Source organism: Plutella xylostella, chromosome 12 (assembly GCF_932276165.1).
Source record: "Plutella xylostella chromosome 12, ilPluXylo3.1, whole genome shotgun sequence".
Taxonomy (NCBI): domain Eukaryota; kingdom Metazoa; phylum Arthropoda; class Insecta; order Lepidoptera; family Plutellidae; genus Plutella; species Plutella xylostella.
In genome coordinates this window covers 140,009-167,389 of record NC_063992.1, presented here as the reverse complement: position 1 = coordinate 167,389, position 27,381 = coordinate 140,009, and the positions used below count along the sequence as shown (strand labels likewise).

At 45.5% G+C, this 27,381-nt stretch overlaps 1 protein-coding gene across 8 annotated transcripts in view; it reads left to right on the top strand.

Moving 5' to 3' along the window:
- The window catches only part of LOC119693961 (protein nubbin), a 125,058-nt gene that overhangs the window by 62,862 nt on the left and 34,815 nt on the right, over nt 1–27,381 (top strand). For 3 of the 8 annotated variants that reach the window (XM_048624801.1, XM_048624800.1, XM_048624799.1), the window contains exons 2-3: nt 14,402–14,558; nt 25,337–25,396. In XM_048624801.1, coding sequence (XP_048480758.1) covers nt 14,402–14,558; nt 25,337–25,396 — 217 coding nt within the window. Of the gene's footprint in view, nt 1–14,401; nt 14,559–19,493; nt 19,745–20,070; nt 20,105–25,336; nt 25,397–27,381 lie in introns of those variants that run through there. The other 5 variants (XM_038119030.2, XM_038119029.2, XM_038119026.2 and 2 more) reach the window with 4 other exon arrangements.

The following is a 27,381-nucleotide window of genomic DNA, read 5'->3' as shown; positions in this document are numbered from 1 at the left end:
ATAAAAGGGTTTAATTCAGTTATTTAAGTTGTTAATAAAATGTAAAATTCGTAACCCAACAATAAAGTGCGTGTGCGTGTCCGCAGTGATGCTGATATGATAGCCCGCGCCGCCGCCGCCGCCGCCGCGACTCTACATCCATGTAGACATCGGTATAACCATACATTTGGAATATCATTAGGTACCTATATTTCCCTTTCGATCCAATACTTTATCAGTCTACAGGACATAACTTTAGCTGGTGTAAATCAAAGATTTATATCTATTAATGTGTAAACAATTCGATAGACAATAAAAATATGCGTGTGATACTGACGCAGGACGACAGACAATACAATCTTAATCTGTCGGCCGGTGACATGCGGGTCACGTATTTACATTAATTCCTCCGAAGACACATGGAGAACAATCCGCCGGACACCTGAGCACCTGAGCGCGAGGAAAAAAATAACAATATCACCTCCGTGGACAATATCAATACTGCTGATTAGCATCAGGACACTGCGCCGCACTGTGGCTCGTATTGCGTGGGTGCGAGGGTCGGGTTTGCAGCCTGCTCGTGGCGGACGTGTTAGTTTGGCGTGTGGTGTGGACGGTGGCGGCATTAGTATGTGGCGCATGCGCGGCGCACCTGCACGCGGCGGCGGCGGCGGCGGCGGCGAGTGAGCCGCCTGCTGATGCCGCGGCTGCCTCGCTGGACTCATGCTGTCATTCACACCCACTGATGATCCATCAGGCTAATCACAAATCATACCATAATTTGCCATACTTATTCATAATGATGAAATTAGATAATCCTAATCCTAACTAATATTATAAATGCGAAAGTAACTGTGTCTGTCTGTCTGTTACTCTTTCACGCCAAAACTACTGAACGGATTTGAATGAAATTTTTTTATACATACGGTCTAGACCCTGGGAAAAAACATAGGCTACTTTTTATCCCGGAAATCTCACGGGAAAACTTTTTAAGGCGAAGCGAACAGCTAGTTAATAATAATAATACCTATTTATCGTGGGGATGTTTTAACCCTTCACCTAATATTATCCTCCGTACTTCTATTCTCCTAAGCATAGCCATTTCCCACCAGAAATATTTTGGCCCGTTGCAAAATTATCTAATTTACACTGAAGATTGGTGGGTGCATTCACACTTCTATTTTATTGTGCACTGTGAAAGCACAGCAGACATTTGTTGGTGCAAAAAATTATGTTTTTTGGACTTAGTATTAAAGTATTACAATTATGTTAAATGGAATTTCAATAGGCTTCCCAGGGACCTTATACCTCCGGCGCATCCTGGGCACTGGGCAGTCAGAAACTGACTGCACTGATCTGACTGGTGAAACCATGACGTGGTCTAAGAGTGAAACCCAGCTTGAATGATTTTCTGCGACACGCTGCAGAATTGTGTAAATGCAAATAAAATGCGACCTAACGAGAAGTGATGTCCTGTTATTGCTTCATTTATATTGAAATGACCACAATTAAAGTGTTATTGCGATGCAGGCAGTTGTAGGCTGAATGCAATTATGTGCTTGCCGTGATTCGTGTCAATACCTAGGAAGAGCTAGACTATATGTGGCTTGTCCTGGAGTGACCATATAGATTGGCTCTGCGGACGCCTGGGCGGCGCTTGCTTCGCTCTCCAGAGACTTGCAGGAACGGTGCCGCGCGAGGTGGCCAGATCTTGCTATTTTGCGACGATCCAATCCCTCCTCACGTACGGGATCGAGCTGTGGGGCCGCGCGGCGGACTGGCACCGGGCATTCGTAATGCAGAAGCGGGCAGTGCGCGCTATGGCTCGAATTAAGTCAGATGAGTCGGCACGCCAGTATTTCGTTTCTCTGGAGATACTGACGTGTCCATCACTGTACATACTTAGTGTAGCCTTGTTTGTGCGGAAGAACCTGCACTTGTATAAAGAATGCCGGGGAGCCCGCCGCCGCGGCCAGCTGCTCGACGTGCAGCACAGGCTCGCGAGGAGCGAGCAGTCCGTGTATGTGTGTGGTCCGGGAATCTACAATAAACTACCTACTGATATAAAAAGTATGCAGACACTACAAGGATTTAAATACAAACTCAAAAAATGGCTCGCTACGCAGGCATTCTACACGGTAGGAGAATTCATCGACAGGTAGAATTAATGATTGTCTCTTTATCTGACAATTTCTATTTTAATAATGTAGGTACCTATCAATGTGATAATTTTAATTTGTTTTTATATTATATTATTTTATTATTTGTTACTGTGACATTGAAACTAATTGAATTTTCGTAATTATTCTATTTTATCTTGACATTGTTTGTGACAATTTTTGGATATAATTATTTAATTTTAACTTTGGTGTACTGATGTATAACTTTTAATATTGACATGTAATGAATAATTATCAATAAACAAATCTAAATCTAAATCTAAATCTATACATCACACAGTTGACTTGTACCAGTGTCAGTATTGCAGTTTCTACTAGGACGTCTGTGGTTTCTACTGAGTATACTCTATAACTGGTCACCCAGTCTCCCAGCTTGCTTGGTCTTTGCTTTTCATTACGAACCTGAACAACAAACTTAGTCTGTCCACCCTCATTTCCTTATTAAAATTGTTAACCAACGTCATGGCCTCTCGAATGAGAGGACGAGACGTTATCCTCTACGCCACCTCGGCTCCAAGGGCAATGTTAGTCAATGATCAATTTTATTTGATACTAGCTGTTCCCGCGATCTTCGCTTCGCCTTAAAAAGTTTCCCCGTGGGAATTCCGGGATAAAAAGTAGCCTATGTTCTTTCCCAGACTCTAGACCGTCTGTATACCAAATTTCATTCAAATCCGTTCAGTAGTTTTGGCGTGAAAGAGTAACAGACAGACAGACAGACACAGTTACTTTCGCATTTATAATATTAGTTAGGATAGGATGGTGTTGACGTTAGAGCACGTTTGAGTTATTAACTGCATCCAAATGACATTATTAGCATGTGAGATACACGTAGATTAGTAGAAGACAGTCGGCTGCACTCCGATGGAGCTCCGATGCTATCAGCGGATACCTGCTCGTCCGTCATTGTCGCTCAATATTACATACTAATATGGTCTGATTAGAATATTAAATACCTACTTACTTGCATTTACACTTCTACATACATATTAATAGGGTCCTTACCAAATTATTGTTCTTGCTATGTACAAGCTTCTGTTACTAATTCAAAGTTTAACGGGGAGATTGCTATAGAATTAAGTTAGCGTACGTAAAATATATAAGTACACTATGTCTTTTCATAAATAAATTTAAGAAAGTAATTTTATCTAAAAAAATAAAGAGTTTAATAATAATAATACTGTTCACGACGAAAATACCTAGGCTAAGAAGATTAGATTAAGTTTAGCTTAGAAATAACATGTACATAATAGTTTCGTAATCATAGTTTGTAAGATGTAAATACTTTGATTTCATTGGTAGGTAAGTTAGAGTTAGGTATCTCACTCAGACAGGTATCGCTTGCGTGACTAATTCTGACTATATATATAGGCCCAATTTGTATGAAAATTTGTCATTCAGAAAACAGAAGCGGAACAATAAACAACTAAGAAAACTGAAGAAGACTTTCAAATACAGTCCACCCCTAACATTGGACCTTCGAGGAGCCGGATCAGAAGAAAGAAAATTGGCAGACCTACTGAACAGTGGTCTATCGAAGAGCCGAAAAAGGAATAAAGAAGAACGACCATGCCGGTTACTAGAAGCCACAGTAGCCGGAAGGAAGAGTCCAGTACCGCCGAATCAAGCACGGTCTGCACAAGCAACACCGCGACGACGACTACGACTACGGGAAGCGGTGCGACTGAGACATCCGCCACGACCACGTCGGCAGCGAACGCAAGCGCTACCGGATCAGAGCGCCCTGCGACGCCGCCACCTCAGGAAACGAGCGTGGTCACTGTGGTGCGTCAAGTCACATCGCAGCCAGCTACCTTACGGCCCCGGTCACATCACTCCAAAGCCTCCCGCAAGAGATTCCTCGCGGAATTGGAGGCTAAGGAGCGGTTGGCCGAGGCGCAACAGAAGGAAGCACAAGCCGCCGCCGAACTAGCGAAGGTGAAGCTCATGCGGATACAAGCGGAGGACTCGTCCGACGAGGAAGACGAAGACATCGTCGACAAGAGCGAGCGCATCGAGCAGTGGGTGCAGGAGCAATCCTCTAAGCCCCCGCCCCCTGCTCTCGCTCTCACAGCGGGCCATGCAAGAGGCTCGTCCCCCGTGAGGGGCCAGACACAGGCCCCTCCCACCCCGTGGATACCTACGGAACCACCACGGGTCGTCGAGGCGCCGCAGCACGAAGAGCGCGCGCCTCCCGAGCGCCAACAAGAAAAGTCGTCGAGTGAAGACGTCACGCAGCTCGCCGCACTATTCAAGAGTGTGCTGAGCGGTGGCGGCTACAGAGAGCCGCCACGGTACATTCAAGATCTACCTACGTTCAACGGAAACAGCAGCGAGTGGCTACCGTTTCGTGCGGCCTACCATGAAACCGAGAAGTACTTCACGAAGATAGAAAACGTCGCCCGCCTGAGAAAAAGCCTGCGTGGGGCCGCCCTCGACGCCGTCAGCTGTCTACTTATCAGCGATCCGAACCCTGTCGTCATTATACAGGGCTTGGAACGACGGTTCGGGCGGCCAGAAGCACTCATACTCAACGAGCTCGACAAAGTGAAGAAACTACCGAAGCTAGCTGAGAGCCCACGTGACCTGTGCATCTTTGCAAGCAAGCTGGCCAACATCGTAGCTACGATCGAAGCACTGAAGAAACCGCACTTCCTCTACAACCCGGAGATCGAGCGCACTGCAATAGAGAAACTCACACCGATTCTTCGTGACAAATGGTACGAGTACAACTTCACGCAACATGGAGAAGAAGCGAACTTGAAGAAGCTGTCCACCTACCTGAACCACGAAGCGGACAAGTGCGGCCCATACGCCGCGCTCGAGCAGATCAACAACAGCGCACCTACACCCGTGAGTGCGAGGGAGAAAGCTGCGAAAAAGAAGACGGAACGTACCTACGCCGCCGAGAACACACACAAGGAAGAAGAGGACGGCTGCCCTATGTGCAAACAGGCTCACAAGTTACCTGAATGCACGAAGTTCAACGAGAAGACGACTGACGAGCGCTGGGAAATAGCGAAGCAGAACAAGATGTGCTTCCGCTGCCTACGTAGCACACATCGCCGCTTCACGTGCAAAGCGAAGCCCTGCGGTGTCTCCGGCTGCAACCTGCGCCACCACAAGCTCCTACATCATGAAGCCGCGAAGAAAGAAGAGAAGCACGAAGAAGTCACCGCGTCCACGACAGAGAAGCCGACCGTCGCAGCGAACAAGAGCGAGCGCCGCCGCGCTTACTTGAAAATAGCGCCCGTGGTACTTACTGGCCCTCACTCCAGTATAGAAACCTACGCACTGTTCGACGAGGGAAGCACCATCACGATCATCGACGCAGACGTGGCCAACACTCTCGGCCTCGACGGACCCACTGATCCGATGTGGGTGCAAGGAGTCAGCGGCAAAGAAGTTCGACACTCGAAGAGCAAGAAAGTCGACTTCACCGTACGGGGCAAGCACGCACAAGAAGAGTTCAAGCTTGAAGACGCACGCACAGTCGAGAAGCTCGACTTCATCACTCAGACGGTGAAGAAAGAAGAAGTCGACGACTGCAGCCACCTGAGCGACATCCAAGAAGAACTCGCCTACGAGGGGGCATCGCCGAAGCTGCTCATCGGCCAGGACAACTGGGACTTAATTGTCTCGAGGGAAGTCCGAGACGGCCGCCGCGACCAGCCTGTAGCATCTCGCACACAGCTCGGCTGGGTACTGCACGGCTGCCGCACCACACAGAGCAAACCAATCAACTTCTGCGGACACGTCACGAGCGCTGAAGAATCAATGGAGAAAATGATGAAGCACTACTTCGAGCTGGAGTCCCTGGGCATCGAAGCAAGAAAACCGACGACAGATCCAGAAGAGCGAGCCACGAGAAAACTGGAAGAGGAAAGTCGCCGGCTGCCCGATGGTCGCTTCGAAACTCGGTTGCTATGGAAACAAGAAAATGAGAAAATACCTAACAACCGTCAAGACGCACTGAAACGACTCTGCAGCCTCGAACGCAAGCTCGACCGTGACCCAGAACTCAAGAAGAAGTATGAAGAGCGCATGGAGAATATGCTGAAGTCCGGATACGCCGAGCCCGCCACCACACTCCCGACGCAAGACAGAACGTGGTACCTGCCACACTTCGCCGTCTGCAACCCCGAGAAGAAGAAGATACGACTGGTGCACGACGCCGCAGCGAAGTCACATGGACGCAGCTTGAACGACATGCTGCTGACCGGCCCCGACCTACTTCAGTCACTCCCTGGGGTGGTCATGCGGTTCAGGCAGCACCCCTACGCAGTCAGCGCGGACATCAAAGAGATGTTCATGCAGATACGCATCAAGGAGTGCGACCGAGACGCGCTGCGCTTCCTCTGGCGCGGCAACCGGCGGGAGGGTACACCAGACGAGTACCGCATGACGTCCGTCATCTTCGGCGCATCATCATCACCGTGCACAGCACTCTTCATCAAGAACAGAAACGCCAGAGACTTCGCCGACACGCACCCCGAGGCCGTCCGAGCGATCGAGAAGAACCACTACATGGACGACTACCTGCAAAGCTTCACGTCGGTGGAGGAGGCCCAGCACGTCACGAAGACAGTCGACGAGATACATCGACAAGCGGGCTTCGAACTACGCGGATGGGCATCGAACGAGCGACGAGTACTACGCGATCTCGTCACCGACACCGAGACAGCTACGATCGACATCGGCGGGAGCGAAATAGAGAAGACACTCGGCCTCATGTGGCACGTACACGAAGACAATCTCGGCTTTCGTCTTAACACTCATAAGACGCCGGCTGAGGTGCTACGAGGGGACCGTCCGCCGTCGAAGAGAGAAGCACTCAGCGTGATCATGTCGCTCTACGACCCGCTCGGCTGGATCTCGCCCGTGACTACGCCGGCCAAGAGAATAATGCAAGACTCATGGCGCTACGGGACCGGCTGGGACGACCCTATTCCCGAGGAACTGCAAGGCAGATGGCACAACTGGCTGTCCAACCTACAAGCGCTACGAGAGCTACGAATTCCGAGGTGCTACGACTACGAGCCGACTGCTACGCGAGAACTACACACATTCGTCGATGCAAGTGAAGAGGCATATGTCGCAGCCGCCTACTGGAGAATACAACGAGCAGATGGCAGCGTGAAGATCACACTAGCCATGGCGAAGAGCAGAGTGGCACCAATCAAGCCTACGTCGATACCGCGGCTGGAACTACAGGCTGCGGTACTCGGGACTCGCATCTCGAACACAACTCGATCAGAACACGATTATGAAGACATCACGAGAAGAGTGTTCTGGAGCGACTCACGGACGGTGCTGGCGTGGATACGAGCTGAGCCACGCACATTCAAAACCTTCGTCGCTCACAGGCTCGCTGAAATCGAGGAGTCAACAAAGAAAAGCGAGTGGAGATGGGTACCTACCGCTGAAAATGTCGCCGACGACGCAACTCGAGCCACGCCGCACGACTTCGACGCGCAACACCGCTGGTTCAACGGGCCCGAGTTCCTGCGGCACACTGAAGAACACTGGCCCACGGAGAACAGGGAAGAAGTACCCAAGACCGGCGAGGAGAAGGAGAGCTGCGCCGTCGTGTCGCTCGGACACGCCCACCTGCCGGACATCGAGCGATTCTCGAGGTGGACACGACTCATACGTGTTACCGCTCGAGTACTACAGTTCGTCAGCCTGTGTCGTGCCAACAAGCACGCCACTCACGCCGCACGACGCAAGAGAACGAGAGAAAACGCACCTCAAGACGGCGAGTGGAAGAACACAGCGAGAGCACCGACAACGAACACGAAAAAGAAGCACGAAAACACTCCACGAAGAAAGTACAAGACAGTCGCGGCGGAACACCTAATTCACGCCGAGCGACTATGGATCGAGTTTTCACAACGAGAATGCTTCGACTTCGCGCACACTGGTACTGAAAAGCTGAAAAGCTTAAGTACCTACACTGATGACTACGGGATACTTCGCCTGAAGGGACGCATCGCTGCCACCGACGCCATCAATGAAGAGACGGCGAACCCAGCTGTGCTAGATGGAAAGCACAGATACACGAGGCTGTACATTCAACATGTACACGAACAGCTGCACCACGGCGGGACTGAAATAGTCGTGAATGAATTACGACAACGGCTGTGGATAATCAAGATAAGACCGACTGTGAAGAATGTCGTGAAGTCGTGTCTCACCTGCAGAATGAAGAAAGCGAAGCCGTCCAGCCCCGCCACCGGAGACCTGCCTGCAGCACGCCTGGCCCACCATGTCAGACCGTTCACCTACACGGGTCTAGACTACTTTGGCCCGCTCGAGGTGACTGTGGGCCGACACCGAGAGAAGAGATACGTCGCACTCTACACCTGCATGACTACGAGGGCTGTGCACCTGGAGGTAGCGGCCTCACTCAGCGCGGACTCCACCATCGCTACGCTGCGCCGCCTGATAGCCAGGCGCGGCTGTCCGACCGAGCTGTGGAGCGACAACGCAACGGGCTTCAAGGCTGCCGACAAGGAGCTCACCGAGGCCGCCACGGAGGCCCTGCAGGAGGAAGCTGCGCGCCGACACATCATGTGGCGCTTCATACCGCCCGCCTCACCATTCATGGGCGGGGCGTGGGAGCGGATGGTGCGCACGGTGAAAGATGCCCTGCGAGCGACGCTGCACGAGAAGTACCCCAGCGACGAGACACTCAGCACCCTGCTGGCTGAGGTGGAGAGCACCGTGAACTCCCGCCCACTCACTCATGTGGCGGTGAGTCCGGACGACCCCGTGGCTCTCACACCGAACCTGCTGCTCATCGGGCCCAACTGCCACGTGCCGACGCCGGGGACCTTCAGTGAAGAGGACGACCACGCACGACAGCACTGGAGACGAGCTCAACGGCTGGCAGACGTCTTCTGGCAGAGGTGGATGCAGGAGTACCTACCGCTACTCCAACACCGGCGGGAGCCTCACAGCACCGGCAGCCAACCGAAGATCGGCGACCTGGTCATCGTGTGCGACTCCAACAACCCGCGCAACACCTGGCCCCGAGGACGAGTCACAGCTGTCCATCCAGGGAAGGACAACATCGTGCGAGTCGTCGACATCACTACGAGCAACGGGCACGTGCTGCGTCGACCAACGAAGAGGATCGTCGTGCTGCCAATAGAATCGCAAGATAGCGACGGCGGGAGAATGTTCACGACGAAAATACCTAGGCTAAGAAGATTAGATTAAGTTTAGCTTAGAAATAACATGTACATAATAGTTTCGTAATCATAGTTTGTAAGATGTAAATACTTTGATTTCATTGGTAGGTAAGTTAGAGTTAGGTATCTCACTCAGACAGGTATCGCTTGCGTGACTAATTCTGACTATATATATAGGCCCAATTTGTATGAAAATTTGTCATTCAGAAAACAGAAGCGGAACAATAAACAACTAAGAAAACTGAAGAAGACTTTCAAATACAGTCCACCCCTAACAAATACTTACAATTTAGCTTGTACAATTACTTAGCAGACACAGTGCGGCGGCCGAAAATTGCATGTCGATATAAAAGTCGCAGCCAGGATGCGCGCGCGCAATTAACGAGCGAGGTTTATGGTGCCCCCCCCCCTCCCCCCCTCCCCTCTCACCATTAAATACAAATCCGACGCATCCATAAAGCTCGACGCACGATGCGCAAAATAATAAGGACAGCAATTAAAAGAACCGACGGACGGTTATTAAGAGTTTTGGCCATTAAGCAGATAAAAGTGAGTGTTACCTTGAAGTCAGAAGTTACAACCGTGAAATGATCTGGCTATCGCCTGGCAATAACCTGGACCCACCATCGGCATCACGGGATCTTGGGAGGATGCAGTGAGGGCTAGCGGGTGGCGGGAGAGCGCTCCTGTCGCCGCCGCCTCGGCCTTGCAGGGTTACTCTGGCTTTACCAAAAACTAACGAATGAAAGTAGTCACGGTTGGCTCAAGAATCTTATTTTTCATAAACTAGAGTGACCCGCGTCGCACGCCGCCTGCTCCGTGCGTGCCGCGCTCACCTGCCGGTCAGGTTCCTCACTGTCCTTTCATATCGAATGATCGCTCAATGTCAAGGTCGAGGATCGGCTTAACTGTAAACTGGGACAGGAGCCACATTCATGTTTCTTGCCATTTTGGCTTGTAGTACTTACACCATTGCAATTATGAAAATTTGTAGGAGGTTCTTGTTTTATAATGACCCTCCAGACTAGAGGCTAGCAAGGATAACATATCAGCTGTTTTTGTTTTTGTGTCATTCAAAAACGGCTACTGATGCCATGTTAGCTAAAATTACGTGTTTAATTTGTACACTAACACACTTTTACTTGTTGTTGTTTTGTTTCACTTCAATTGGCACAACAACTTAAGTTTTAACCCATCATAAATACCAGTAATAACAGTTATTAAACTCTGCTTTGGAGTATAAACATTAGTTGTGAGTAGGGGGAGGGTTCCTAGATCCACGAGTAAGTAATAACATGTCATTTACGTAGTTTTCTCAAGGATCTGCCGGCGCGGCTGCTACTGATTATGTTTGTGGCCATTGATTGGCTGATTGGCTGGGAAAGTAGAATGACCGATGACGTCAGCAGGACCGTGGCTGAAGGCGGGCTCCGGGTGGCGTTCTTCAGCGTTGTGCTGCGTCAGCCTGCGTCGCGTCGTACTGCGTTGTGCTACGTCGTGATGCGACGTGCAGCGTCGTGCTGGGTGCAGGAGGATGAGCCTGCACCCAGCACGACGGGATGAGCCTGCAGTTGTACATAAAGGGCTCAAGATATGTGGGAGTGGATATATTGAGCCCTTAGTTTCTTTGCCCTTTGTCGTGTTGTGAACTTGTGTTACGGTTAGTACCAGCCTAAATATAAGCCAAAATGGAGATCATGTGCTGGCGGCAGGACAGTCTGATCAATTTTATTTTACCTTCCTACATACCTTGGTGGTTTCACACAGTCATCTCGATGTGCAGATTTCCTCACGATGTTTTCCTTCGCCCAAAAAGCTGGCAGGAGATTGTATACCATACATTGTCATAATTATCATTTGCCACCATTAGCCTTCTATCGTATATTGGGTATAGTTTCCTTATAAGCATCCCAACTTTTGCGGAAGACATAAGTAGCTGAACAAAATCATTTAAACTTCATCTTCACAATCACAACCACTAATGGACATAGGCCTCTCCCAAGGACCAATACAACACTTTGTGATTTATTTGACTTTTCAGGCCTAAGTTAAACAGTCCTATTTTCATTAGCGGTTGTCATGACAAAGTTATTTAAATTGTAGACCAAATGGAATCTATTACACCCATCTGTGTAAATGCACATATTAAGTACCTGCCTATAGGTGGAGATGATATGTAATAGTGCGTACAACTCACTATTGCGAAGATTAAAAACCCAAAATAGTGGTATACTAAGCTGTGAAGGGGTGACTCAGGCAGGAGGTTATCATAAATAACTTTTAGAAATTCGCGGAAAAAATAATGATACTTAATTGTTGGTCACGTGCCTTTTTTACTATTGAGAGCAGTAATTTAAAAAAATAATTTAATAGTAGCAAAACTAAAACTTGTTCAGTAATACCTATTCAATATGAATCCCTGAGTCATGCTCTTTCGGCAGAGTATTCCACTTATTATTATGTATTCAAATGTAGGTGTATAAATTGTATATTAAACTATCTGTTCCCGCAAGCTTCGCTTCGCTTTAAAAAGTTTTCCCGTGGGAATTCCGGGATCAAAAGTAGCCTATCTATACCAGTATATATCTATACCAAATTTCATTCAAGTTGTTTTGGCGTGAAAGAGACAGACAGACAGACACAGTAAAGTTACTTTCACATGTATAATATTAGTAAGGATTAGGATAGGATGTTTTTAAAAGTTTGGGCCAACTGATGTCGGCATTTTGTATGTGGATTTTTTTTTGTATAATCATTGTTACTTACTTAAATATTTATTTTGATAAATATTTTTTTATACCATTCTTAATTTTGTCCAGATGGTCCAACGGACATCGTTGGACCTCCAGATCTGACACGTTTCCGAGTGCGTTGTTTGCTCATTATATTTATTTATTTATATGTGCATATTCATTGATGCTATTTATTGTATTCCGTGCTTTTTGATCTCTTATTGTCCGAATCAATTCCTAGCCTTTTATGCTAGGTAGCTGACAGGGTGTAGCGAGGTATACCTCAGATAGGAGAGGGAATGTTATTAGTAACGCACATTTGGTAATTGTTCGTGTGACGGCGGCGGCGGCGGCGGCGGCGGTATCGGCGGCCGCAGCGCGACGCCGCCTTATCGAGCCGAGCAGCCGCCCCCCGCGCGCCCCCCCCCGCCCCCCGCCAGCTCCCACCGACTGAATTTACAATGTAGCCTCCCCCCCGCACCCACGCCGCGACCTCCCGCCGCGCCAAGCCGATGTCGACCCTGCGCCCGCCGCCGACGGCGCACTCTCCTCTGGCAGCGCGAGGTGAGGCTGCGTGAGATTTTCTCGCCTGGAAATTCAAATGCGCCGCGCGACTGCGATAAAAAATGAGCGGCTCGGGAAACGTGAATACATTAGTGCGAGCGAGACGGACGCCGCCCCGCGCCGCGACGCCCACGCCTCGCTATGTATTTTACACTACTTTATATTTTGATTCCATCTGAAAAGGGACGGAGGCTTCGTATGTACGACGCCTCGCGCCGCTGCTGAATATGTATCTGTGCCCCCGCGGAGGGGGGGGGGACTCTCCCGCCGGACGGAAGGGGTAGGACGCACTCGTGCTGCTAATAGTCATAAAATTAGATAATAACTTGCCGATAATAAAACGCCGTGAGAATCTAACAGTTAATTTGTTCCGGCAGCGAGGGGAGCGTTAGATAGTGCTAATTGCACCCTGTTAGAAAAAGCAGGCGCGTTGCGACAAAGGGTTGAGTTTTTGTGCGGGCACGCGCCGCGACACCGGGCCGCGCGGCCGGGGCACACCGGGGCAGCCCGACTCAACCTTCACCATCTGGTTTCACACCACTACACTAAATACGAAAAGGTGACATCCATTATTAGTGTTTGGAAGCAAAGCTTCTATTATACGACCGAATGGCGTAGTGGTTAGTGACCCTGACTTCTGAGCCGATGGTCCCGGGCTCGATTCCCGGCTGGGGCAGATATTTGTTTAAACACAGATATTTGTTCTCGGGTCTTGGATGTGCCCGTAAAATGGCAATAGGCCCGCCCCCTATTACATTGGGACTAACATAACACCCTGGCGAAAAGTGGGTGCAGCAATGCACCTCTGCCTACCCCGCAAGGGAGTACATTAGTACAAGGCGTGAGTGCGTGTGTGTGTGTGTGTGTGTGTGCTTCTATTATACTACTATAATGTCGGCTCTTCAGAATAAGAGGCAGTTACGGAACATCAATGTATGTTTCTAATTTGTGGTCCCAACCCAAGTTGATTAATAATATAGAAGGGTTAGTCCCCAGATCTCTTGTACAAGCCATATGATCTAGGTACATATGATGACGGATTGACATGTAAAACAATCGGTTCCGAATGCCCTACACTGTCTTCGGATCTATAATTTCGGATTGAGTTTTCTTATTACGTGACCAATCCTTTCCTTACAGCAGTGATACTGCCAGCTACAATCGGGAAACGTATGCTACGTATCCATTTTTTTCTAGTCCATTTTGGTTAGCCTCTGTAGTAAATAATTCTTCTGCTGAGGATTGGTCCATCTTCGATAGCCCACCGTGCACGGAGTACAAGGATGTTTCTTTCATGAACCCCGTGGTTGTTGTTATAAGCAAGGAAGTTAGATACAGCTCCTCTACAAGGGATATGAGAGAATGAGAGTGATGAAACAGAAAACAAAGTTGAATAGGTTGGCTTAGCTGGAGATGAAAAATATTCATTTTAAAATGTTATACCTCATGCATGGAAGTAGAAAAAAACCTCATGTATTTTTTTTGTGCCGCTAACCATAATAAACTTATAAATTATATTCGAGTACATAGTATAGTGTTTCAGTGGCCAACATGTTGTCAGTTACTTTTACTGAAATATGGTTTAACGACCATCATGGAAGTATCCTTACTTTACAATAGCTATGATTCTTACACTCCACGCACTTCCTTTTGCACCGACTTTCAGCTTTATTTTGAGACATTTGACCACTTTGTGGCCTGAAACTGTGGAGGAGAATCCCAGTAGTAATGTGTGTTTGTGTTGTGACAGCGAGCCCGGCCGGCGGCACTGCAGTACCCGGCGCGGCGCCTGCGCAGCGTGCTGCTGGCCGCGCTGCGACCCGCGCCCCCCGCGACCCCCGCGCTCCCCGCCGAGCCCCCTGCGCCCCCCACGCCGGCGCCCACCGCGCAGCTTCGGATACGATATGGTAAGTGCATACAGTCTATACTTCGTAATATGCACTTTGTCAAATATCAGCATCATCTTACGTAACTCACATAAACACCCATACGGTACCCCATATACTAAAATAGTTTACTCCTTTGTGGAGGAAACAAAGATGCACACATAGATACTCCTACTTATAGCTAGAAGGTTGCATGAGCATGAGACTAGCGTGGACAGCATAATACAAATTCAAGTTCTGATGCCTAAAAAGGAAAGTTACTGGTGAATAAAAGAAGGCCAGTGAAGGTGTCCCCGACTGGTGAGTCGGGGAAAATCTCTCCAAACTTTCAGTAAAGATACCAGAAAATAAGGGTGGTAAAGCTGGAATCATTGTTGGTATGGAGACCATTGCTCAGACACACCCTTCTGGAATACCTGCAAATTCGGATAGCCGTATCATATCGAGAATATCTAGATAAAGTGGCTTCCTATCCGAGATAGGAGGAATGTACGCATTCTCTGCCTTCTTTTTTCGGTCCTCTTTGAACCTAATTCCCCTTCTTACCTTAAATCTATGTTCAACTTCCTATCAGATACTCATAGCAGACACCTCCGCTCCTCCCATAATCTTTTGTTGTCCTTACCACTACATCATTCAGGTTTTATGCTTAATTCCTTCTCCGTTACAGCTGTCCGACTGTGGAATGATCTCCCCGAGTCTATCAGGAAGGCTCCCAGTCGAGCAGTATTTAAATCACTGGTTCGGGCTCATTATCTCAGCAGGATAGGATAGAAGACAGTTCATTTTTTTTCATGCACCTCAGTTGTTGTGTGTTTATATAATAATAATATTATAATATATATATTTATATTAGGTATTTATGTATTGTATATATTTTATAGGTATAGGTTTATATATTATCTATTAGTATATTGTATAAGTATAAATTGTTGTAGAATATTATATTTAAGTAGTACATATTTAGTTTTCTTCGCTGAAATTGTCTTAAATAAGTTCTTTTTTTTTGCACTCCCATACAATTTACTCCCTGTACCTCCTGTAGGTTGACTGGTAGAAAATGCTTTTAGCATTAAGTCCACCTAATTGTACATAATTACTTTTGTATATTGTGCAATGAAGAATAAATAATAATAAGTGATCCAGACTGAAGGAGTTTGGCGTCCAGATTGAAAGTGGCTAAAAATAAGAGTTTTACTGTGTTTTAAAAGTATTGACATATCAGCAACTCTGTCGTGTACCTATGTAAATTATTATAAATCTATTTAATATACAGTGCAGCGATCACAGGATTCGATACTATTTACGAATCTACAGAAACATATGGAAATAGAACACTATCGTCAACTGTCACTGTCAAAATGTAAGGCAAAATTTACTGTTCTAAAAGTGACATAATATGATTTTTCCATTATTTGTGTAGATTCGAAAATAGTATCGAATCCTGTGATCGCTGCACTGTTCCTCTAATCGTGTCGAAGACGATCACAATAGCTCGGGGAAGCTACTTTCATGCAGCCCGAATAATATGCTCAATGATCTATTCTCAGCCTTATAATAATCGTGGCCTTTGAATTTGAATAAGTATCACTTCTTGATTAAATTTTGGTACCCACATAAATTCAGTTCACAATCTCGCAAAAAAGTGAGCAGTGAAATACCATTAAATAAAAATACGAGTACATCACCCTTTCGAAATCGCAAGTCGTTTTCACTGTCTAAACATACGTAACAAACGTAATCACTACATTCATGACTGCCCCTCGTCTCAACACCTTATTAAAGAGCAATGGTTTTATTGGCTTCCTCAAAGACGTATCAAACAACCCTTTTCTATTATTCTATTATCGCATTACGTGTGTAGATATGATCGCGTGCCCTTTGCCCCTCGCGGCGGCGGCGGCGGCGGCGCAGGTACCGGCCCGGCCGGGGGGCAGGTAGGCGCAGGTCCCGCATTGTGTCACCAGCAGCGAAACGTCTTCATACAGAAACACCACATTACATAAACAACCAAAATCATCCGTGAACACTTTATTAATTTAATGTTCTTGTCACCCGCGATAAACACGTTAATGTACTTATAATAAATTAAGGAATTATTTAACTGCCTCTGTGGCCTAGTGGTAGAAGCTTCGCTTCATGACCCAGAGGTCCCGGGTTCGATTCCCGGGTGGGACCATCAATTTGTGTTTCTAAATTGTGGTTCTAAGTTTGGTTAGGACATAGAAGGCTGATCACCTGTTGTCCGAAACAGTGAAACGATCCATGCTGTCGGATGGGCATGTAAAGCAGTCGGTCCTGCGCCTAGCTCTCTCCAGTCGTGTCGGTCAATCCGTCCCATTGGGCTATGAGAGTGATGGAACAGAGAGTGCTCCTGTGTACTGCGCACACACTTGGGCACTATAATCTACTCCTGCGTAGATGGCTGATCTCAATTGAGATTGGCCGCCGTAGTCGAAATTCGGCTAGGAGGACATTATCATTATTATTAAGGAATTATTTATGCTGCATTAAATTTCTTATTTGCGATTGACCTTTTAATTCGTCGCGTGAACAATGCCATGTGTGTCGCGGCTGCGGACTGCGTGTTCCACAAAAAGCTGCCCGAGTGCGCCGGCCCAGAGCTATCGCGGCGGTGACAAGTTTTTTATTTAATTTTACGGTTATTTCCCTCTGAGATCTGGTGCCATTACCTACTGTGGTCAATAATAAAGAAGTCAGAAAATTACATATAATTAATTTACTATCTATCGTCATAAATCGACAATAAGTAAAGTTAGATTTATCCAAATACCTACACCGCAAGAAACACTGAAATCAAAACAGTAAGTATATTTAGGTATGCCTATGATGAGGTAAATAATTACTTTGGTCCTATTGTATCTAAAGGTGCTGAATTGACCATAATAGCGTCAGCTTGGGGGACGCGTGACACGCAGATGATCAGTAAAAGCGTCGATACGGGACCAATCGCTTCATCTATTAATGAATCTGCCGCTCGTGGCATCTGACACATAAATCTGCATGCAGGGGGTCGCGGGGGGTGCGGGGGGCGCGGGCGGGGGCGCCAGGTGCTGCGGGGGCGGCAGCTGGCGCCGCACAATGCTGTCACCTCTATTGACCCACATGCGACCATAACTCATTGTGCCGACACAACAGATAAACTGCACACGCAAATACATCTCGTCACACTCGGCAATAAGGGATGCGCGCCGGTCAACGGTTTGCTATTAAGATGCATCGTTTACACCCCAGGGTCATTCGATCTCGAAAACTACAAAAGTTACTTAAATCCAAAAGTTTTACATGATTTATTATAATAATTAAATTTGCGCTTTCAAGTTCAAATTGACTCTACATTTTAGTTTGGAAAGGCCTGTTTTTGGGTTTTCCTGGAAATTATGAATTTTCTAACCTAATAATAACCAATCTTTGACTTAAACGTTGTTGAGATAACCACACATTTTACGATTTTATGTTATAGAAGATACTTATTCGGCATTTATTGACACAATTTTATAGGTACTATCTGCATATCACTCAACACTACGTGTGTATCTCTGTCTCTACATTACGCCATGCTTGTGTGCTGATGCTGGTGGCTGTTGGTGATGGAGTTCAAGTGAGGTCAGGCAGGGTAAGAGTAAAATCTGGGCAAGAGAAACTAGTCACCAAAATCAGACTGTGATTGGTATTTTTTCGTATCTAATTTCTGTTTTCCCAGGTTCCCGCTTTTTTATATGTTCATCTTTCCCCCACCCTCCACTTGACCTTAACTAACTATCCACTAGCACGAAGTATCTGCATAAAATAACATAATTTTCCAAAACAATATTTACAAAAAGTATAATGCCTAGTTTCACATAGTCTGTTAGATCATTAACAATCCTGTTACATTGTAATGTGATCAAACTATACGTCATCTCCATATTAAAATCTTGACAGATGTGTTGAAGGTGAACAATCCCGAAGGTGGAATGAGCGGGGCACCCCGTAATACAGGTTCTTGCGAATTGTTTTAACATGTGTTTTTTGTACAATAAACAATTTTTAATTTAATTTAATCCCAAATCCCTTGTTTATAATCTAGTAGAATATGGTGAATCTGGGGCTAAACTTCTCAACCTTTAATTTAAATTCCCGGTGAGGAACCTTGAAGTACATATAAATAGCTCAATGGTGAGGAACACTAGTTTTTTTTTATTTAGGTCAAAAATGTATATGTGTCGATACTTATCTACTTTATTTTCATAATGATAAAAAAAAAACCAAATAATTATTGTAGGTATCAAACTAATCGAACGGGTGCCTATGTCTGTGCTTACCAAACATGGAAAACCAAGGTATGAAGGTACAACGGTTTTTAATCAATTTAGTAGAAGATAAGAGGGTCATGTTATTGACCTCGGCCTAATTCTGTCTGTGACGTCACGTGCCCCCCCTCCCCCGCCCCCCGCAGCGTATCTCACACAGATCCTTGTTGCGACAATTCCCTTTACCTGTTAGTCTTCAATGCACCAAAATGTTCACCACAGCTTATTGTTACTATTAAATTACAATTAATTTCAGATTACGTATTGCTCATTTCATTGCTCGCTAACTTTTAGGCTGGACTCGCAGGGAATGTTGTTTAAGAGAAGTCGAGAAGTTTTTTCATAAGTTGTGATTCGTAATTAATGATGAACGGATCTCGGTGTGTGGCGCCGAGAGTGGACACCTGTCGGAAACACACGGTCGTTGACCTCATGTCAATGACGGTCACAACTTCACAAGTAGCTACTGAAGTGTAGCAGTGAGGCTGCACGTCACGGCCGCAGCGAGGAGGACGACGTCGCCTAGGAAAATCCATATCGGTACGCGGAAAACCCTTTTAATATACGGCACGTAAATAAGAGTAGCGACGTAGAGTTCGCGGCAGCGGCGGTGGCGGCGGAGGCGGAGGGCCGCGATTGGCCGGCGCCGCTCGCCCCGCCTCCTCCCGCGCGCGAAAAAAACCTCTGAAAAAAATGACGGTCGGCGCGGCAGTGTCTATCGGACGCGCGCTGTGGGCGGACGCTCGCTGCGACTGACGGCGCGACCCTCGACCGGCGGCCGCCGCCGCGCCATGCCCGCGCTGGCCCTGCGCGACCAGCCCCTCGACTGCTCCATGCGCCTCCGCGACCTGCCCGCCTGGCCGCCGCCGCCGCCGCCGCCCGCCCGCGACCACGGTGCGTGCCCTGCCTGTGTGTGTGCTGCTAGTGACCGCCGGCTGTCGCCCGCCCGCTGACGGGACGTCTCAGGGGTCAGATTTGCGGACCCTATTGTTGTCATTTCGAAATTTAAAGCGAACACGGTGCCGCGACCCTTACAATTTGTTAAGTACGAGCATGGGTGGTGTCAATATGTGTGTTTTATTATGATGATCATGAATCATTGGTAAAAAATCAAATCAAACTCGTGTGTAGCAAAAAACTTAATTGTGAATAAAGTAATAAAAGTAACGGTATTATTGGAGTGGCATAATCTGTAACATATTGTATATCGAAGGTTGTCACTCCCAGTTTGTTCCATGGAGTCGATGGAGTCATGTAAGTGAGCGCTGAGCATGTTATTATAGCTGAAGGAGATATTATAATAGAGAGATAAATATGTGATGATAATAACTAATGACACCAATATGCTGATTTACAAATTCATCATTAAAATCTGTCATTACAGTAATGTTTTAAAAACATCATTTAATTTTTTAAATAATAATATTGGCCTATAAATCTATTTAAGGAGTCTAATCTCTTAATATATTTTGCAAATCATTTATATTTTATAACACCCATTTCATTTTGTAACTTCAAGATGTTGGTGGGTAAGGGTCAGTAATTGTCATTCCACATAATGTTTTATGTGGAGCTTATGTAGGGTCAGGTGCGGGTCGTGATTTACCGCGGCGGCGCCCCTCGGGACCCGGCCCGCGCCCGCGACCCGCGCCACTCACAAATAATATTAACTCTCTCTTTGTGATGTCTCCGCGGCTCTCAACTCATGTGCAAAATGCCTCCTTTGATACTCTCACTGCACTTGATGCTTTTTATTATGGGATTGGAGTGTTTACCTTCGACAAACCTTCGACCTTTTTTATTCCCCGGACCAAAGGGGTGGAGGGCTTTATTAAATAAAACAGAAAGATTCCGAATTTTTCAAATTGAATTTCTATCCGGCCTCACTTCTGATGTTTACTTACACGTTTTGTTAGAAATATAACAACTGCGTAAAATATGATCGAATATACTACTAAAATCTAATGATATTTTCATTTAATTAGATACGCGTTAATTGCTTTAAACGTAGATCATTTAATCGAACACAAATGCGCTAGCAAATTAAAATAATGATTACGGAGAAAAACCTTGCGAAATAATAATTATAATTATTGAAAAATGCTGTACTAAAACCCAATCTTATTTTAACAATTCACGACAAAAACAATGTTTGAATTGAAACAAAAGTAGCAGTATAACTGTCAGTAAATCGCCATAATTATTTAGCAATGAATTATGTGACAATTGGGATACAAAACATCATCAGGATAAACACTAGGCAGATCTATGATGATTGTCTTGTAACTGTAGTTCTGGACACTGGAGTGCGGCAGTAGTGTATCCGTTCTGTGCTACTGCGGGGCCGAGCGGCCGCCGTCCCCGGGCGCGGGCTGGGAGCGACGTGAACTTTGCACGCACGCACACATGGTGGTAACCTGTCGCCACATCTGTTATTGTTATTTTTAACATGTTTACCCAATTATTTTTATTTCTAGTTAATATTGCTTATCCAAGGCACTGAAGGTTTTATTGATACGATATTTGTTTCATTTATTTAAGTTATTTACAGTAGTCCGATGGCGGAATGTATGATCTAGCTAGATGATAGTTGTTGTATAATATTTCTGTATCACTGTTTTACCCATACCTGCCTATATTTTTAAATTTTATGTAAGTGAGTAAAGCGGGCAGTGTGCAGGGTGTAGTGTGTACAGAACAGACCAGGAATGTGTGTGCTGTCGGAGTGTGCGCTAATTGCCGCGACGATGAGCCGGATCTCTCATTACCATCTGAACAAGAATATTTTTGTATATTTACTGCCTCATTATTAGTCTAATTAATTTCTTGTTCTTTTCAAACACCGGCTCAAAATTAATATTATTTTATTGTTCTTCTCTCAGTTTGATCTATTTAATTGGTACATACTTGGAAATTATGAATTCAGAGCGGTTGAAGTTGTGAAGTCATAAACTATACATTTTTAGTTCTAAGAATGATTTATGAGATCTATTAAAACCTGCTTGGTTAGTTGCTTGTCTGATAACTAGAGTCAATAAACTTTTTTTTATTTAGAATATTATTATTATTGTTGTAGGTAGTAAAGATAAAAAAGGAAAATATCCAATATTTTATTTAAACATAAACATTAGTTATCTTTAGCAAGCCCAATGATTGTTGTTAACCTAAAAGAATGTTTTAAGTTGACTGGTGAAATCGATTTCAGCTTATAATAGCTGTATATGAAAGGGTAAATAAAAGAGTTAAGACTCGCGCATCAAGGGATCTGTACCATTTTTTTTGGCCGTCACACATATCTTTGATTATCGTTGTTAGTAATATTGCGATTATTATGGCATATAGTAATTGATGCAATTACAAAATTGCAACTTTTTAGATTTTCCTTAATTTGGTTGTCTGACTTTCAAATATGAAAGTATAAAATAGGTTTTTGCATCATAAAATACTTCTAAAACTTAATATGGCTAGACAGACAGACAGTGGCTTAGAAAGAAGTAACTTTTGATTACAGAACCCTGATAACTGCTGTTTAGTCCTTTATGCGACGGCGAAGTAGTCGAGAAAACCCACATCGGATAATCGATTTTCCTCGAAGTGACCTATGTCCGGCGACGCGCGATATCTCACGAGCCCCGTGCAGCTGGACGCGGGGGAGGGGGCGAGGCAGGGGGGGAGCCGCCCGGCCAGGGGGGGGGGGGGCACAATTAGACAAGGGGTCGATGCTCTGTTTAGGCACATTTTGCATCCTGCCGCGACATAGAGACTCTAATTAGTTATTGTGACTTCATTCCTGTTCTAGACGCTGCCGCTGCACAATATTTCATAAAATATTTAAGGCCACGTTCAGATGACAAGCGCTCAACGCGCGTTTTGGTAACGCGCGTTTACAACTACATACATTTTATTCAGGCTGTACACATGCTAACGTGCGTCGCGCGGAATAAAATGTATGTAGTTGTAAACGCGCGTTACCAAAACGCGCGTTGAGCGCTTGTCATCTGAACGTGGCCTAATAATGAAGTAAAGATAAGAATGATTACTTAGGTTGAACGCATACTTACATTGTATTATGCTTATACCTGACTTGGATATTAACATTTTATATTGGCTATAATGGCACCATCCTGCAGTTTTTATCGTTCTCTTTAAAGTCGCATGTAGACATGATGCAAGTATGTAAGTGACTCGTGAGCGGACACGCAACAAACTTCGGTTGTCTGTCAGCGACTTCTCACTTCACGCGTGAAATCTTATTTTGATGGTCTCCGATACGCGGGATCTTGTCGTGTTACTTTTTCTAAACCTGGTGTCTCTGATTGGTCTTTATTATTATAAAAACCTACGTCGCCATCGCATTTTTTTGGTTTTCAAAGCCTCTGGAAATAATTAGTCTCTTGGTATGTATTTTACTTATAGTTATAGATTAGGTTTTGACTAGAAAAGCTTGTAAAGTCCCGCTGCACATGGCTAGAAGCAGCGGCCGCCGCGCGATCTGCATGCAGCGCGCGCTCCGACCACCCTCCATTCTTTCTTTCTAAATTGGATTTAAACCTCGCGAATTACCTTCCTTTGATTCACGGGTTAGCCAAAATGGGGACGATTTATGGAGTTTTGAGAGTACATTTGGAGCCGTCCCCGGGGAGGCCGGCTCGATTATTCGCGGGTCGCCGGCGGCCGGGAATATATCACGCGGCCGATTTACTGCGCCCCCGAGCTCCCGACGGTAGCGCGAGCCAACTTTACATTGCTTATTTCCCTATTCAGTTAATAGAATTGCTTTTATTCGTTTAGGCTGGGTGAGTCAAGACCTACTCTTTATTTATCCTGTAAACGGGTGTGTTATTTATTTGTTGTGAATGTGATGTTATGTAAGTGGTGTCGTCGGAGCTGCGATGCTCGTCTCATGGAGGTTCAATTTCCTGCCCGCGGCGGCTCCCTCGTGCTTGTACATTTTCCGCGCCAGAAGGCGCCCTTGTTCGTAAAATACGTGCTGAAGAACTATAAACGCATTTACCGTAGAAGAGTTTTTGAATAAGTGTTCGTCATTTATTAGGTAACGTTATGTTGAAGGAACAGATGAGGCGGCGGCACCTGCGCGGCCGACGCTCCTGATAGAGATCGGCCCGCGCTGTGTTCAATGAAACACATTCTTTTTGACAGCTCGATAACTTAATGTTGGACACGATAAATTAACTATAACATTTAAAATTACGATAGTTGGAATGATAAAACGGAGATGACTGTGTTTTTCATTCAGTCACGCATAATGATATTTTTTACCCTGTGTTTTTTTTATTTACCTAACCTTAACAAAACTCAACGTATTAGCTGACATGTCTAGTAGTCGCTAGCTCTGCAGCGCCCCGCGTGTGCACATACCGTTATGTTTTTTAAACGTTGCTCCTTGTTTGGTTTTCCATAAACCGACCTTTGAACTGACCGAAAAATGTTAACAGGAGAATGGCGATACATCAACAAAGGGAAATTAGAATAACGGGATGATCGGCGGGCGGGCGACCAGGCGACCAGGAATGCGAGGAATTTCAGAATCGATTAAACCTGCAAGGCTTTTGTTAGATGTTGTCGATACAGTAGGCGTTAGCAAATAATTATCAGATTCAATTAGGCCATTATAGTAACTTTTAAACGCTTTAATAACATTTTATGATTTCAGTTGTTACTTTTTTGTTCTTTTACGAACTAATACGCTCTGTTAAGAAGCGTTATCTTCTGAAAACAGCTCGCTTGCATACCTCATTCTTTCTCCATCATGAGTACTGATCTGCAAAGTAAGAGACGGTAAATACGGTTCTAGCACTGTTCAAGCCACCAAAGATACCTCTTTTGCAGATATTACCGACTCTGTCAGATACAATAAGTTCAATTAAGTAAATAAAATATGTGTCAATTTTATTATATCTGTTGATTTCTTCTACCAGGAGCCCACGCACAGGTAGCAGGTGTAGGCGTCGCGTGGGGGGGGGGGGGGCTACTTCCACTGCTTGTGGTCGCACTGACCTCCTTCACTGCATCGTTTCAATCATTGTTACAATCAAAACTAAATTATTCTCTAATGTTTTGTTGTGATGTCCGATTTGAAGTAAATCGATTTGTAATTTGAAATTTAATTATTATATTCTCAGTGGTGCTGCCTTGTTAATGGTATTAATGTTTATAATAGTTTGTTTTTAAATTAAGTTACTTTAGTTTATGACACCACCGTTGATATTTTACAGGAACTACAAAAAACTGACTACCTGAGCAAACGTACTCGACTCGTAATATACATATCAGCAATTAGGAATAATTTGTGTTGTTTATGTTATCTGAAGTTTTGATGTTAAATGGTCGTTGAAACATTCCTTGAGTGTGTAGTTGGGGCTGCGTGTGCGTGCGCGCGTGTACACGGCGGCGTGCGTGTGTGCGTGCCCGTGTCACGCAGCCCGGTCAGTGCGTGTGTCTCACGAGTGTGCTTGTTGGTTGCAGTGTCGGCGCGGGGCGACGTCGCCCAGTACTACAACACGCAGATGTGCCTGGACCTCAGCGGTGAGTCCTACTATTATATAACTTACTTTTCTACCAGCCATGTTATCACGAGCAAGGAAAAACTTCCAGTGAACGAATTACCACATTAGGTATTACTCCTAAACGGAAAAGCCTCGCTTAATGACGTCGTCTGCAATATTGAAGTGCATTTATCAGCGCATCGGAATATTACCAACTAAATATTATGTTCAAATTTTAGATTGGATGTTGGTGGGGTCATTTGGTATCGAAATTTTATGAGTGGAACTTTTTCCTTGCTCGTGAGTGCATTTTCACCTGTAATAGATAGGTCTAGTATTGCCGCTGCGAGATCGGTCACGCGGCGGTACCCGGCCGCGGCGGCGACGTGATCTCAGAGACAAAACGACAATAATCAAATTAATTCAAATTCACGGGCGCGACCGTTTTTGTGGCGGCCGGGAGCGGCCACCGAGACATTTCTAATTTTCATCGGATCTGCTTTTTATATGCATTAATTATGTGATGAATGGCCGCGAGGAGCTGTGTCGGCTCGCTGGAGACTTCGCCGTGAGACGCAGCGGGCGCCCGCGCGGCTCGCTGCCCGCGCACTACTTGTCATAAATTATAACTTCGTTTAAGCATACAATTTCCAAAAGCACAAAAACACTTACGAAGTGTTAGATTGTATTTTACCAGCTCATCCTGAGTTAATAGAGTAGATTAGCAGAAGCAATCGCAGCATTAACGCGCCGTGTTTGGCACGCAGCAGCGACAACTTGCACCGTGGGAACCCCCCTGCCCCCCCCCCTCTCCCCCCGCTGTACGTGTGTGCACACACAGGGTGCTCGGCGCACGCTCACAGTATCAGCTCCGCGTGAGCTACCGGACTCCTTATATGAAACAGTTTTTACACTCGGACAGAATCACGGAACATTCATGTCCACTCCGAGCGGCCGAGGCGTGCGACTGCGCTCCTCGCCATTGGATCACACGCGTTCTTTCATTCCATTCGACATTATTAAATTATAGTCTTAAAAATTGATATAAAATGAATACATCATATAACATCATTAAGAAACTGTAAACTGTAGTGCATATCATCTATTACTAATTCAATAAGTAGGTACACGGGTTCCAGTAGGAGTAATATTTAGTCCCTTGCTTTTCAGTTTTGCAATAAGTAAATCTTTTTAAGATACTGTACTAGTTATAATTAATTAAATATAACTTTGCGCGGTATTCGTGGGTCTTGGCCGCGTGCGGTAATTAGCAAATTTCCATTTCTCATATTTGTGGAGGTCGTAAATAATAACTCCTCGGGCTTCATTAATGTGCTCTACAATTTGCATAATGTAGCGCCGCTCCGGCCGCGACCAGCCCGTGCCTCTCACACAACACACACAACACACATATACACGAGTTAATCTAAATTATAAATTATATTTTGATAGCTTAGTTACTTATAATGTCGTCCCAAATAAATACCTAACATATCAAATAGTAAAATATTCCCATTTGAAAGTGAGTTATAATAAAAATAAGTAGCTTGTTGTATTTGCATGCGGCAGCTACCTGCGCGCAGCTGCCATCATGCCCCACAATTCACGATACCTTGCATATTTCTTGCCATTAAATGTTTTTGTTGCGTGGCCGACGTGAATACGAACTTTTTATGTTTTTCTAAGATTTATTAGTAAACGTGCGCTCTCGCACAATGTGTCTCCGCGCCGCCGGCCGAGGCAGCGACCGCGCGGAGAGCGGGACTCGCGGTGGTATTGTAGGCAATATCGGCGAAAGGAAGAGAAAGGAAGCGGAGATATGTAGTTCGGTTAACGTTCTCTAGATCCAGAATAAATAGGTTATATTACTTATTGCGAATCATAGGGTTTTATAAAACTATACACCTCTAATCTGACTATAAGATACTAAGGTGCAATAAATAGATCTGGAATTTTCTTCAGGTATTTTAATTAGTTTTCTACATCATAGAACTCTGACGGTTTTTGATATTTTGAATGAAACTA